This window comes from Rutidosis leptorrhynchoides, unplaced genomic scaffold, assembly GCF_046630445.1.
Source record: "Rutidosis leptorrhynchoides isolate AG116_Rl617_1_P2 unplaced genomic scaffold, CSIRO_AGI_Rlap_v1 contig149, whole genome shotgun sequence".
NCBI classification, from domain to species: domain Eukaryota; kingdom Viridiplantae; phylum Streptophyta; class Magnoliopsida; order Asterales; family Asteraceae; genus Rutidosis; species Rutidosis leptorrhynchoides.
In genome coordinates, this window is record NW_027266401.1 from 54,030 (window position 1) to 65,240 (window position 11,211).

At 40.7% G+C, this 11,211-nt stretch overlaps 1 protein-coding gene across 1 annotated transcript; it reads left to right on the top strand.

Moving 5' to 3' along the window:
• Positions 1–10,089: 10,089 nt before the first annotated feature.
• LOC139881393 (uncharacterized) lies at positions 10,090–10,761 on the top strand. Its single transcript, XM_071865875.1, has one exon. It carries the CDS (start codon positions 10,090–10,092, stop codon positions 10,759–10,761), a length of 672 nt encoding a protein of 223 aa, XP_071721976.1.
• Positions 10,762–11,211: the final 450 nt, after the last annotated feature.

The following is an 11,211-nucleotide window of genomic DNA, read 5'->3' on the forward strand; positions in this document are numbered from 1 at the left end:
TTGCATGCTTGGTATTTGGATGACGGGACTATTGTGGGGGATACGTTGGTAGTGGGAGATGTTTTGAAGATGATCATGGAAATTGGGCCTCAATCGGGATTGGTTCTTAATGTTGATAAGACCGAGTTGTTTTGGCCGGTGGAGGACCCAAGAAGTAGGCAACATGGTGTTTTTTCCACCAGCTATTGCTAGGCCTTTAGATGGTGTTAAGGTCCTTGGGGGGCCTGTCAGTACGTCTCAGAATTTTTGTAGTGAGCTTGTGTTGAGAAGAGTCAATCGGACTATCGAGCTTATGGACTCGGTCGCTACGATTAGAGATCCCCAGTCTGAGTTGTTGCTTCTACGGGCTTGTTCTGGCATCTCTAAGCTTTACTTTGCCTTACGTACTTCCCCTCCTAGCGGCTTTGTATGCCGTTGCAGATGTATTGTATTATGCCTTTATAGCCTCCCGTGTACAGACCTGTGATCTACAGACCCAGCTCCTCCATTCGGCTGGGATCACGTCACCTAGTTCTACCTTCGTTGTTGCTTTGGATGTGTTCAATGAGGTTACCGGTTCTTCTTTGCCATGTGACCCTAGTGAGATCGCTGCCCCAAAACTTATGAAGAAATTGGCAGATATATATTTCACAAAGGTTGTTGCTTCTTCAGAATCAGTTTTCTCATTGACTCCTCGTCAGTTAGCTTTGTGGAAGTCTCAGCAGGAGCCTTACACCTCTGACTGGCTCCGTGCGGTCCCTATTGCTGGGTTAGGGCAGACCATGAATGACCGTACCTACATGTGTGTATTGAGTTACCGATTAGGTGTGCCATTGTTCCGGGCGTCCTTGCCTTGCCCTGCCTGTTCCAGGGTTTTTGAAGGAGACTCCTTTGGTGATCATGCAGTGTCATGCGCTGGTTCTGTTGGCATCAAACATCGACATAACCTTGTTCGTGACACTCTCTTGGACATTTGCTTCCGCACGGGTATTTCTGCAGGAAAGGAGGTGGATATCGGTTTGGTTGATGGTCATGATAGACCCCTACGCCCTGGGGATATCCTGCTCTATTCTTGGGATGGGGGCTCGACGTGTGTGTTGATTTGACTGGGTCTTCTCCTTTGACCCAGTCCGGAATGGCGGACTTTGTCCCTGGACGTGTGGTGGAGGAAGCTACTCGGCGCAAGTGTGTCAAGTACAAGAATTTGTGTACAACGAAGGGTTATGGTTTTTTACCCTTCTCTTTCTCATCTTTAGGTGAATTGGAGGCGGGTGTTGTTACATTGCTCAAGCGGTTTCGGGAATTCTCCTTGACTCAGGATGTTGGGGCACGAGCCTCTATTCACTTTTTCACCAGGATAGGTTTTTGCTATTGCTAAGGGAGTGGGCTCCCAGATAGTATCTCGGTTGCCCACTAACTTCATGTAATTATTGTTAATAATAACAATAATAATAAATAATAATAATAATAATAATAATAATAATAATAATAATAATAATAATCAACACCTGTAATCAGTAAAGAAAAAGAAATTGACACGGCATTGAGCACTTTCCTTTTCTTCAACAGAGAAATATAAGATCGTTTTACTTTTCTTGAATTAGAATTCTGAGAATAAATTTTTTAATTCTAGTCGAATCAATTCGATTCGAATCGTATTAGACAGTCCATGTAACATTTCTTGGGCCAAAAAAGTGAAATCTATCAACTTCAATCTGATAAAATATGCATGTGGATTTATAGGTGATATGAAAATAGGTTTCAGGGGAAATCCAGCCCGATCGGCCATCCATGGGAGCCCGACTGGATGGAAACCAGATAGGAAACCTAATCAAATTAAGAATATTTGGGGGGCAATAGATCATAATGGGCACGACCCCTAACCTATATAAACCCTTCCAATTCATATTCCTTAAGGCATCTAACACATTCTACTCGTAATACACTTATGCATAAAAACCACATTCTATACATATATCTCTCTTTTGATGAGGCGCTCATGAACTCCAATCTCAAGGTGAGCTAGTTCGTAGACGTTTATATACAGTAGCGGAGCCACATGAGTGATTAGGGGGTCAATTGACCCCACAAAGATTTGGAAAAAAAACTTTTTAGTCCTCTAAATATTAATGTTTACATATAACTCCAAAAAAATTGAAAATAAATTAATACATGCTAAAAGAATTCTAATCAATTTATTAGTTATTATTTACATCCCTCGATGAAAGATTCATTCAATACACATTTGTTTGACATAATTAGTAAAAAAATAGACAATTTTAAACTATAAATATATGAAAATTCATAATAAAATATGTTTAGCCAGATATTATCTAAATTTTGACCCCACGGATCATTTTTTCTAACTCCGCTACTGCTTATATAATCGTCGAACAGTTCTCTGTTCCAAAATCCAACTAGAGCCCCATCAACCTTAGATGCTCTCCGTTCTTATTGGTTCCGTCCGACGTAACAATAAGTTTTGCATAAAAACTAATCTATTTATCGAACCAAAATAACGAAAAATTAAAATTGAGTTTGTTTCATTAGGGTTCTAAAAAAGACAAAATTGCCAGCCCATATAGGCAATGTTTGCATTGTTGGGCCCCATAGCTGAGGCTTCAAAATTAATTTTAGTGATAATTAGTTTTTGTACGATTATTAATTTTTGTATTGTATGTATTGGATGTTATTGATTCGTTTTCGTAGATATATTGAACATGATGTATTTGGGAAATGCATGAGGATACGGATGGCAGTAATGTATTTGGGAAATTGAACATCACTGGTACGTTATAGATAATACATACCTAGGTCTTCCTCTAATGAGTGGTAGGAAGAAAGTGGAGCCTTTCGAATTCTTGCGTGATAGAATTAAAAATAAAGTAGCAGGCTGGAAAGAGAGACTTCTCTTGAAGGTCGGGAAGGAAACTTTAATCAAATCAGTCTTCCAATCTGCTCCTACATACGCTATGAGCCTATTTAAGCTTCCAAAAGGTTTTTGTGAAAGTCTAAAAATGTACTGTGCTAAATTTTTCTGGGGTTCGGAGGATGGCAAGAGGAAGATCCATCGAGCCTCGTGGGATAAGCTTTGCGATAGTAAGAAGGATGGAGGTCTTGGCTTCCGGTCTCTTGAAGCTTATAACCTGGCTCTTTTGGCTAAGCAGAGCTGGAAGGTATTATCTCAACCTTCTTCTTTGATGTCTCATATTCTTAAGAATAAATACTTTAAGAATCATCACTTTTTTGAGGCACAAGTGGGGAAAAATAGTTCTGATATTTGGCATGAATTGAGTCTAGGCTGGTCTTGCAAGCTGGTGGAGATGGCATATTGAAAGTGGCAGTACTGTTAAAATCTTTACTAACAGATGGGTTAAAAATTTACCAAACTTTAATGTACCACTTAATGGGACTTTTGTTAACCCTAATGTCTGTGTTAATGTTTTAATCGACTGGCAGGCTGCTCGCTGGAAGATGCAAATGTTGCGTGAGCTGTTTCTAGAGGAGGTTGCCCAAGCCATTCAAGCTACTCCACAACCGGATATCACTAAGGACGACCTATTAATATGGATGCATAGTCAGAATGAGGTTTACCAAGCACCACAAGAATTTGCGTAATTATTGACCCAAAAATACCAACTCAACTGTTTGCGTCGCTGAATGGATTGATCACCGACGCACATAAATAGTTGCTGACCCATAAAATGCGTCGATAAATAAAGTAATTACCGACCCAATAAAAAGAGCTAGCGACGCAATTGCCGACGCTATGAACAAAATACCGACCCACTCATAATGCATCACCATTTTTTGGCTGGCTTAATTTTGGCGCTAAAAATACCCTGCCTAGATGAAACTTACCGACCCACTTAACGACACTATAATTTGGGCCGGCATTTTTGCGTATTTTTAAGCACTCAGATTAGGACACGTGTCCTTTTTACCGACGCAAGTCGGCGACGCTTGTTTTGCGTCGGCAATTTAGAAAAAACCCTTTACAAAACAATTTGGGTCGCCACTCAAAACAACAGTTATTTTCTTTTTCTTTCGTCGAACAAAACCCGTCTCTCCTCCTCCCTTTCAGTTTCCCGATCAACTTCTCCACTCTCGAGTCTACCTGCCGTCCGCAGCCGTTTCTCCACCAGTCCGCCTGTTCTCCGTCCGTCCTCCGCCTCATCGTGCACCCGCTCACGGTATGTCACTTTGCTGAGCTTGTTTAAATTAATAGCTTAATTAATGGTTTGCAAGTTATTCGTTTTTCCATCGACAAATTTGAGAACTTGATATGGTCTAATTAATTGGGTTAATTAATTGCTTGTTCTTTTGTTGTATTTGTTTCGGATCAAGAAACATGGTTGGTTGGTTTGGTGTTCGCTGTCATGGTCGATTTAGTGATTCTTTCTTGTTTTGATTTTGATTTGATTTTGGAATTGTGTCTGTTCTGTTGCAGATAGTTGATGGATAGAAGTGGAAGGTGTAGGAAAGTGATCTACTGCTAAATTTATCGGTTGTGAATCATGTTGGACGCGGTCACTTTGGGATTGTGTGGACTTGTCGCTGGTTTATGCATCAAACTCACTGAATTACTTTTCTTGGCTGAATTATGTCTTTGAGGCTCTTAATGAAGAGGATTTGATCAAGTTTGTTGTCACATGTTGGTGGATTTGGTGCAATCGTAACAAGTCTATTTTTGAATCTGTTTGTGATAAGACTGCCTACAGTGCAGAAACTATTAAGAGATGGATGCTAGAAAATAAATGCCTTGATCAGGTCTGTGTTGTTAGTCGGCCACTACGGGTGCCAAGGCTCCCTGACAAATGGAGGAAGCCTGACCCATGCATCCTTAAAATCAACTTTGACGCGGCATTCACTTCTGGTTCTAATGGTAATAGCTTTGGTTTTGCGGCAAGAGATAGTACAAGTGTGCTTATTCATGCTGAAATGGGTACTGTTGGACCTGTAGAGGATAGTTTTCATGCAGAGTGCATTGCTGCATGGCGTGCCATGTTGTGGGCCTCGAACATGGAAGTTCCAGCTATCATATTGGAGGGTGACTGTCGATTACTTATTGACGAATTGAAGTATAGGGATGCAAGTTCAATGGCAGCAGGATTGCTCATTGAGAAGATTAAATCTATTGGTTTATAGTTTAATTCATGTTCATTTAATTTTGTTAAAAGAGAGGGCAATAAATTAATCATAGTTTAGATAAACTAAACACTACCCTCTCTTCTAGATCTACTTGTTTTTCTTTTAACAATCTGGCTGAAGTTGTAGCGAATATTGTCCGTTTGGACTTAGTTGATGAATGAATGGCAGTTATAAAAAAAAAATCCAATAATTTAAAAAATCAAGATGAAATTAATTATCTTAATTCTTATAATTTACTTGCTTTACTCTTCAGTTACATACAATTATACAAAAGACTTTGAAGGAGTAATGTTTTTCTAATATTATTAATTCAGGGGATGAAGATATTTTTTTAAACCTCAAATGCTTAATCCATTTCTTATCTTTCTTGGATAAAAAAACAATTATCTTCTTATTTATCAATAAAAAGGTGAGGATATAAATAAGAAATATCTAAACCTAATTTTTGAGCGTCATCTCAAAAATCACACGCTCAATTCTGCTTGAGGTTATTTTTGCTAAACGCGTTTATAAAATCTAGGCACCTGACCTCAGCATGAGTTGTTCATTGCCACCTCAGCAGGTGTCAGCCACAAATTGTCAAATTCCTGGTGAAGAAACCATCCACGTGTCACTAACATTCAATTAAAATCATTTTTCAGTCTATTTTCAGCCGATCTGCCAGGATTTTGACTATACCAAATATTGGAAGCTTTCAGGCAGTAAAAAGAGTGCCAACTAGTCAAACTGCATCACTTTTAGGCAGTAAAAAGAGTGCCAACTAGTCAAACTGCATCACTTTTAGGCCCACGATGAGCCACGTGACCGAAACATTTTAAACTCACGTCACTTAAATCCACGTGTCAGAAACCTATTAAACTCTGGTCAAAACTTAAATACAACTGAAAAACTTATACTCTTTCTTTCCCACAAGCAACTCTATCAATGAACAAATCCATTAATCATCTTCTCGAAAGATTTTTTTCATGATGGCCTCTGAATTTATTGAGATTAGTTGAATGATATTTCCCTAAGGCACCGGCGGGAATTCGGATTTTTCTCTTCTTCCTTCATTTTATTGCTTTTCTGGTAAGTTTCTATGTTTCGGCCGGCCGCCATTATCTTGTTCTTGCTCAATTTAACAATATCTGATTTTAATTTTAATTTCTGTGTCTTTGTGAATTATGAAGGTTTCAGGGGATTAAGAAAGCCGAATTCCCGCCCCAAAGCTTCGGTAGATTAAAATTAGTTAGCTACTTGAATAGAAGAATTAATAATAAGTAATAATTTAAAGTTTGGATCAACGTTTGAATAGGAAGGAAGTGGGATTTTTTATGGAACAAATATCTCTGTGTGAATTTTGTGGAGGGGAAAGAGCTGTCATTTACTGCAAATCTGATTCTGCACGTCTTTGCTTGAATTGTGATGGCTGCGTTCACTCGGCAAATTTACTTTCTCAAAGACATCAGCGTTCGCTTCTTTGCGACAAATGTAATTCTCAGCCGGCAATTGTCCGATGCATGACCGAGAAACTGTCTTTATGTCAAGAATGTGATTGGAATGGAAATTTTGATTGAATTTATTTTGCAGGGGAGTCCTAATTTTGAAGGACTTGATATTAGTAACGGGATAGATATATGTGAAGGTCTGAATGTGGATGATATTCCATTAGAGTTTGGTGATGGTAATCAGGTATTCGATGGGGACCCACTCAAGGATTCTAAAATAGAGAGCCTATTGCTCGATAAAAACGACGTGTCGGTCACTGATCAGTCAAATAAGGGACCACTAGAGAATGCTATAGTAAATATGAAAGTAGGATCAATTCCTAATAACATGCTTATAAATCCAAGCGGCAGCGGAAATATGAATGTAGGATTTCCAAATTCAGAAGAAGCTCAAGATGGTGGATTGACACAAAATTTATTGACGGGTGAATCGCCATGGGAAACAAATTTGGAACCTAGTTGTCCTCATGCAAGGCACAAAGCCATGCAGAGGTACCTTGAAAAGAGGAAAAGCAGAACGTAGGTATTTCCATTTTTTAAATATGATAATCGATCGACTGTGATATATTTTTGCAAACTTGATCAATTTTGTGAGATATTGGTGTAGGTTCGGCAGACAAATAAGATATGCCTCTCGTAAAGCCAGAGCCGATACTAGGAAACGAGTTAAGGGAAGATTCGTGAAAGCCGGAGAAGCATATGATTAAGATCCTCTTACGAGTACGTAGAAAAACTTCTAAATTCTAGAAGCAGAGAGAAAGTGGTCTAGATGATCCCATCCATTATTCTGTTTGAGCGGAATTTATACGTCCAAGGTAATTGCTACAACCTAACATTTTTTGGAAAAAAGAAATATGCTTATTTACACTTTTCTAATTATTAGATACTAATTATCTACTTCCAATTCTTCTAATGCAGATCAGATATCATTTTTTTGAATAAAATTTCGGAGAGAAACCTCGTCTCCGATATTAGATCTCCTGCCATTGTGGAGTAATTACATTTTTTCCTAGTCTTCCAATTCTTTTAATGATTTCTATTCTTTTTACGAATAAATGTGGATCAAATAATCTTATCCGACATGAGATAGAGTGAGAGGGCCTATTACATGGTAACCTCCTCCTCCCAATTTTGAAATAACAAAAAGATTCAAAATAAGAATCTTTTTCATCCTTATAACTACATTGTGATCCACATTTTTTAGCAAATATAGCTATAATCAGTTTCTTTATGCGTAGAATCTAGATTTACCAGCAAAATAATAGGATCTGATAAAAAAGACTTCATATGCAAACCATGATCAAAAGAGTAAATTGAACCCCAATTAATAGAAAGTTCCTTAATATTAGGCTATGATCAAACCATCTGTTATACTCCATTTTAGAAGTAAACTTGCAGGAGGGAAACCTCTCTTCTACAAGCCAATATAATTACGACACATGTCACTAAGTTCAAAAAAAAAAAAAAAATAACTTCTATTTAACACTTTATAAAAATATAAGGACCTATTTCGAACCATTTAAAAAACACCACGACTGATTTGGACAACAAAAATATCACCAGCAAACCACAATTCCTTCTACTCTTTTAGTAAGGATGGCGGCGAAAGAGAATCCATCAAGGCCGTCTGATCCAAGGACGACGTCATCCCCCGTCTCTTTGTCACATTCCGGGAGCCAAGCATACGGAATGCTCCGGCTAGCTCGAGACGGGTCCGGAAATGACTTAAAGGATCGGGAAGGATCCTTTCCCTTGTAAAACCGCCCACTTGTAGGAAACCCCTACAAGGGGGTTTTGTATAGGATCTTTTTAGGATCTTTTGTAGGATCCTATTAGTTAGATCTTTTATTTTGTTAGTGGGTTAAATATCTAGATATTTAACCCACTTACATGGAAGTTGCTAGAACTTCTCTTAGGTGGCTTTCAAGTGTTTTGAAGCCTATATAAAGGGGGGAGGCCCTTACTTGTAGAGATAGACCCGAAATATACACTTTAAGAGCAATAAGAAGCATTTTTCTCTTAACACATTTCCATACTTATTCGGATAGCTTTCCTAAGTTACGAGTGGGTTTTTCTAAGCTTTTAAGCATTCAAATCGCTTCCGCAAAGCGAGAGTAAAGGCTGACTTGGCCGAGTAAAACCAAGTGCCGCACATACTTATCCGATAAAAGTTTAAGTACGTGACAGGTGGTATCCGAGCTAAAAATTCGTAATGGCCGAAAGCGTCGACAAAGGCATGGAGAGGAGGAATCCGGAGAAGCCAACCAAGAGTAAAAGGGATCGATCCGTTGATCCCTCGATTGGAGCACGACTCAGCAAGTTGGAGGAGCTTGTAGCCGGTGGAGAGGATCGGTTCCAAGTTATTGAACTCGGATTGGAGAAACACTCAAGGGATGGAGTGGATCTCAACGAAAGAATCGCTCATGGATTTGACGATTTGCAATCCGAGTTCATGAATCTAAGCTTGGGGTTAAGCTCCAACGTGGAGAAACTCGAGGAAAAAGTGACGGCGTTTCGTGAAGAACTCACCGATCACAATGACTTCTTCAAAAACATGTTCGACGAGATTAAGGGAGACGTGGAGATGCTACATGGAGAGAATGTTATGTTGCGCAATGAAGTGAAAAAGCTTTCGCTTGATCATTCCACTTTGCAAGCTACGGTGGTAGGCTTGATCTCGGAGATGGAACGGATTAAGGTGGCTACTCGGGGAGGGAACGTGCCGTGGGCCAACCAACCAGCGGCTAGGGTGGAAGTTCCCAAGCCAAAAGTCTACGATGGGGTTCGTAGTGCAAGGGAAATCGACAATTTCCTTTGGAACATGGAGCGTTATTTCCGAGCCATGGGGTACTTGGATGACGCTACGAAGCTTGATACGGCTTCGGTTTATCTATCCGACCTCGCTATGCTTTGGTGGCGCCGGAAGGTGGAGAACGTCCAGGGGGACGGATATACCATCAAAACGTGGGCTGAATTCAAGAGTGAATTCAAGGCTCACTTCTATCCGGAGAATGCGGAAAACGAGGCTCGTGCTAAGCTACGGAAGCTTACACAAAAGGGAACTATCCGAGATTACATCAAGGAGTTCTCCGAGCTTATGTTAGAGGTGCCGGATATGCAAGAAAAAGATGCTGCCTTCATGTTCATGGATGGTCTCGCTGGATGGGCTCAATTGGAACTCAAGCGTCGCGGAGTTAAGGGGTTGTCGGAAGCCATTGCCGCTGCCGAATCTCTTAGCGACTACCGAAACTTTGGAAAGAAGAGCTCGGAAGATGATCCGGAGCATGGTAAGGAAGCAAGGGATAAGTCAAAGCCAGGCGAAGGGAGTGCCGACAAGAAAGATTCGGCTAAGCCGGGCAAGGATAAATCGAGCACGTACGTATGACAAGTTGGGTAAGAAGGCTTTAAGTTGTTTCTTATGCACAGGTCCGCACAAAGCTCTTGATTGTCCACTTAGGGAAAGCTTGCTGCGATGGTAATAACCGATGAAGGGGCGGATAAAGCGGAGGCGAAAGGGAAGGGTCCCGAGCCGATGCAAATGGGTGCGCTCCGACGGATTCACACCATGGAAGCAAGTACCGAGAAAGAGGAAGGCAAATCAATGTATGTAGATACGGAGATTGCCGGCCAAACTATCCGAGCATTGGTGGATACCGGTTCTACTCACACCTACATCCGAGATGATGTCGCCAAAGAGCTAGGGCTCAAATGGAGGAAGGTGGACGCCATGATGAAGGCAGTAAACACGGATCCAACACCATTTGTGGGTATTTCTCATGATGTAAAGCTTCGTGTGGGCGAATGGAAGGGAAAGGTGGATATGCAAGTGTCAAAGCTAGACGACTATGCGTTAGTCTTTGGACTTGAGTTTTTGGAGAAGATTAAAGCCGTTCCCATGCCATTTGCCAACACGATGTGCATTTATGATAAGGGAGGATGCACCGTTCCGATTGTAAGGGAGGAGTCGAAGCAAGCTTTGTTGTCCGCTATGCGGTTGATAAAGGGTCATCATAATGGCTACGGGAAGCCAACACTCAAGACGGGGGTCAAGCCGGAAGGGTCCGGTGGAGTGGCAAAGGTGCACATCAATGGGGCAAAAGCGCGACAAGCTCGTTGGGAAAGCAAGCAATCGGCCAAGACTTAAGGCTACAAGGGACGAGGCATCAAAGGAAATTTGAGCGAATGAAATGGGAACCTCGGAAAAAGCATGTGGCAATCCGAGGACCAAATCAAGGGACGCCATGATTTCCTTTCGGCTACGAGGGCGTTGCCGACTTGGGTGGGGGAGAATGTCACATTCCGGGAGCCAAGCATACGGAATGCTCCGGCTAGCTCGAGACGGGTCCGGAAATGACTTAAAGGATCGGGAAGGATCCTTTCCCTTGTAAAACCGCCCACTTGTAGGAAACCCCTACAAGGGGGTTTTGTATAGGATCTTTTTAGGATCTTTTTGTAGGATCCTATTAGTTAGATCTTTTATTTTGTTAGTGGGTTAAATATCTAGATATATAACCCACTTACATGGAAGTTGCTAGAACTTCTCTTAGGTGGCTTGTAACACCCGTACTCTAAATTAGACGCATAATAAAATTAG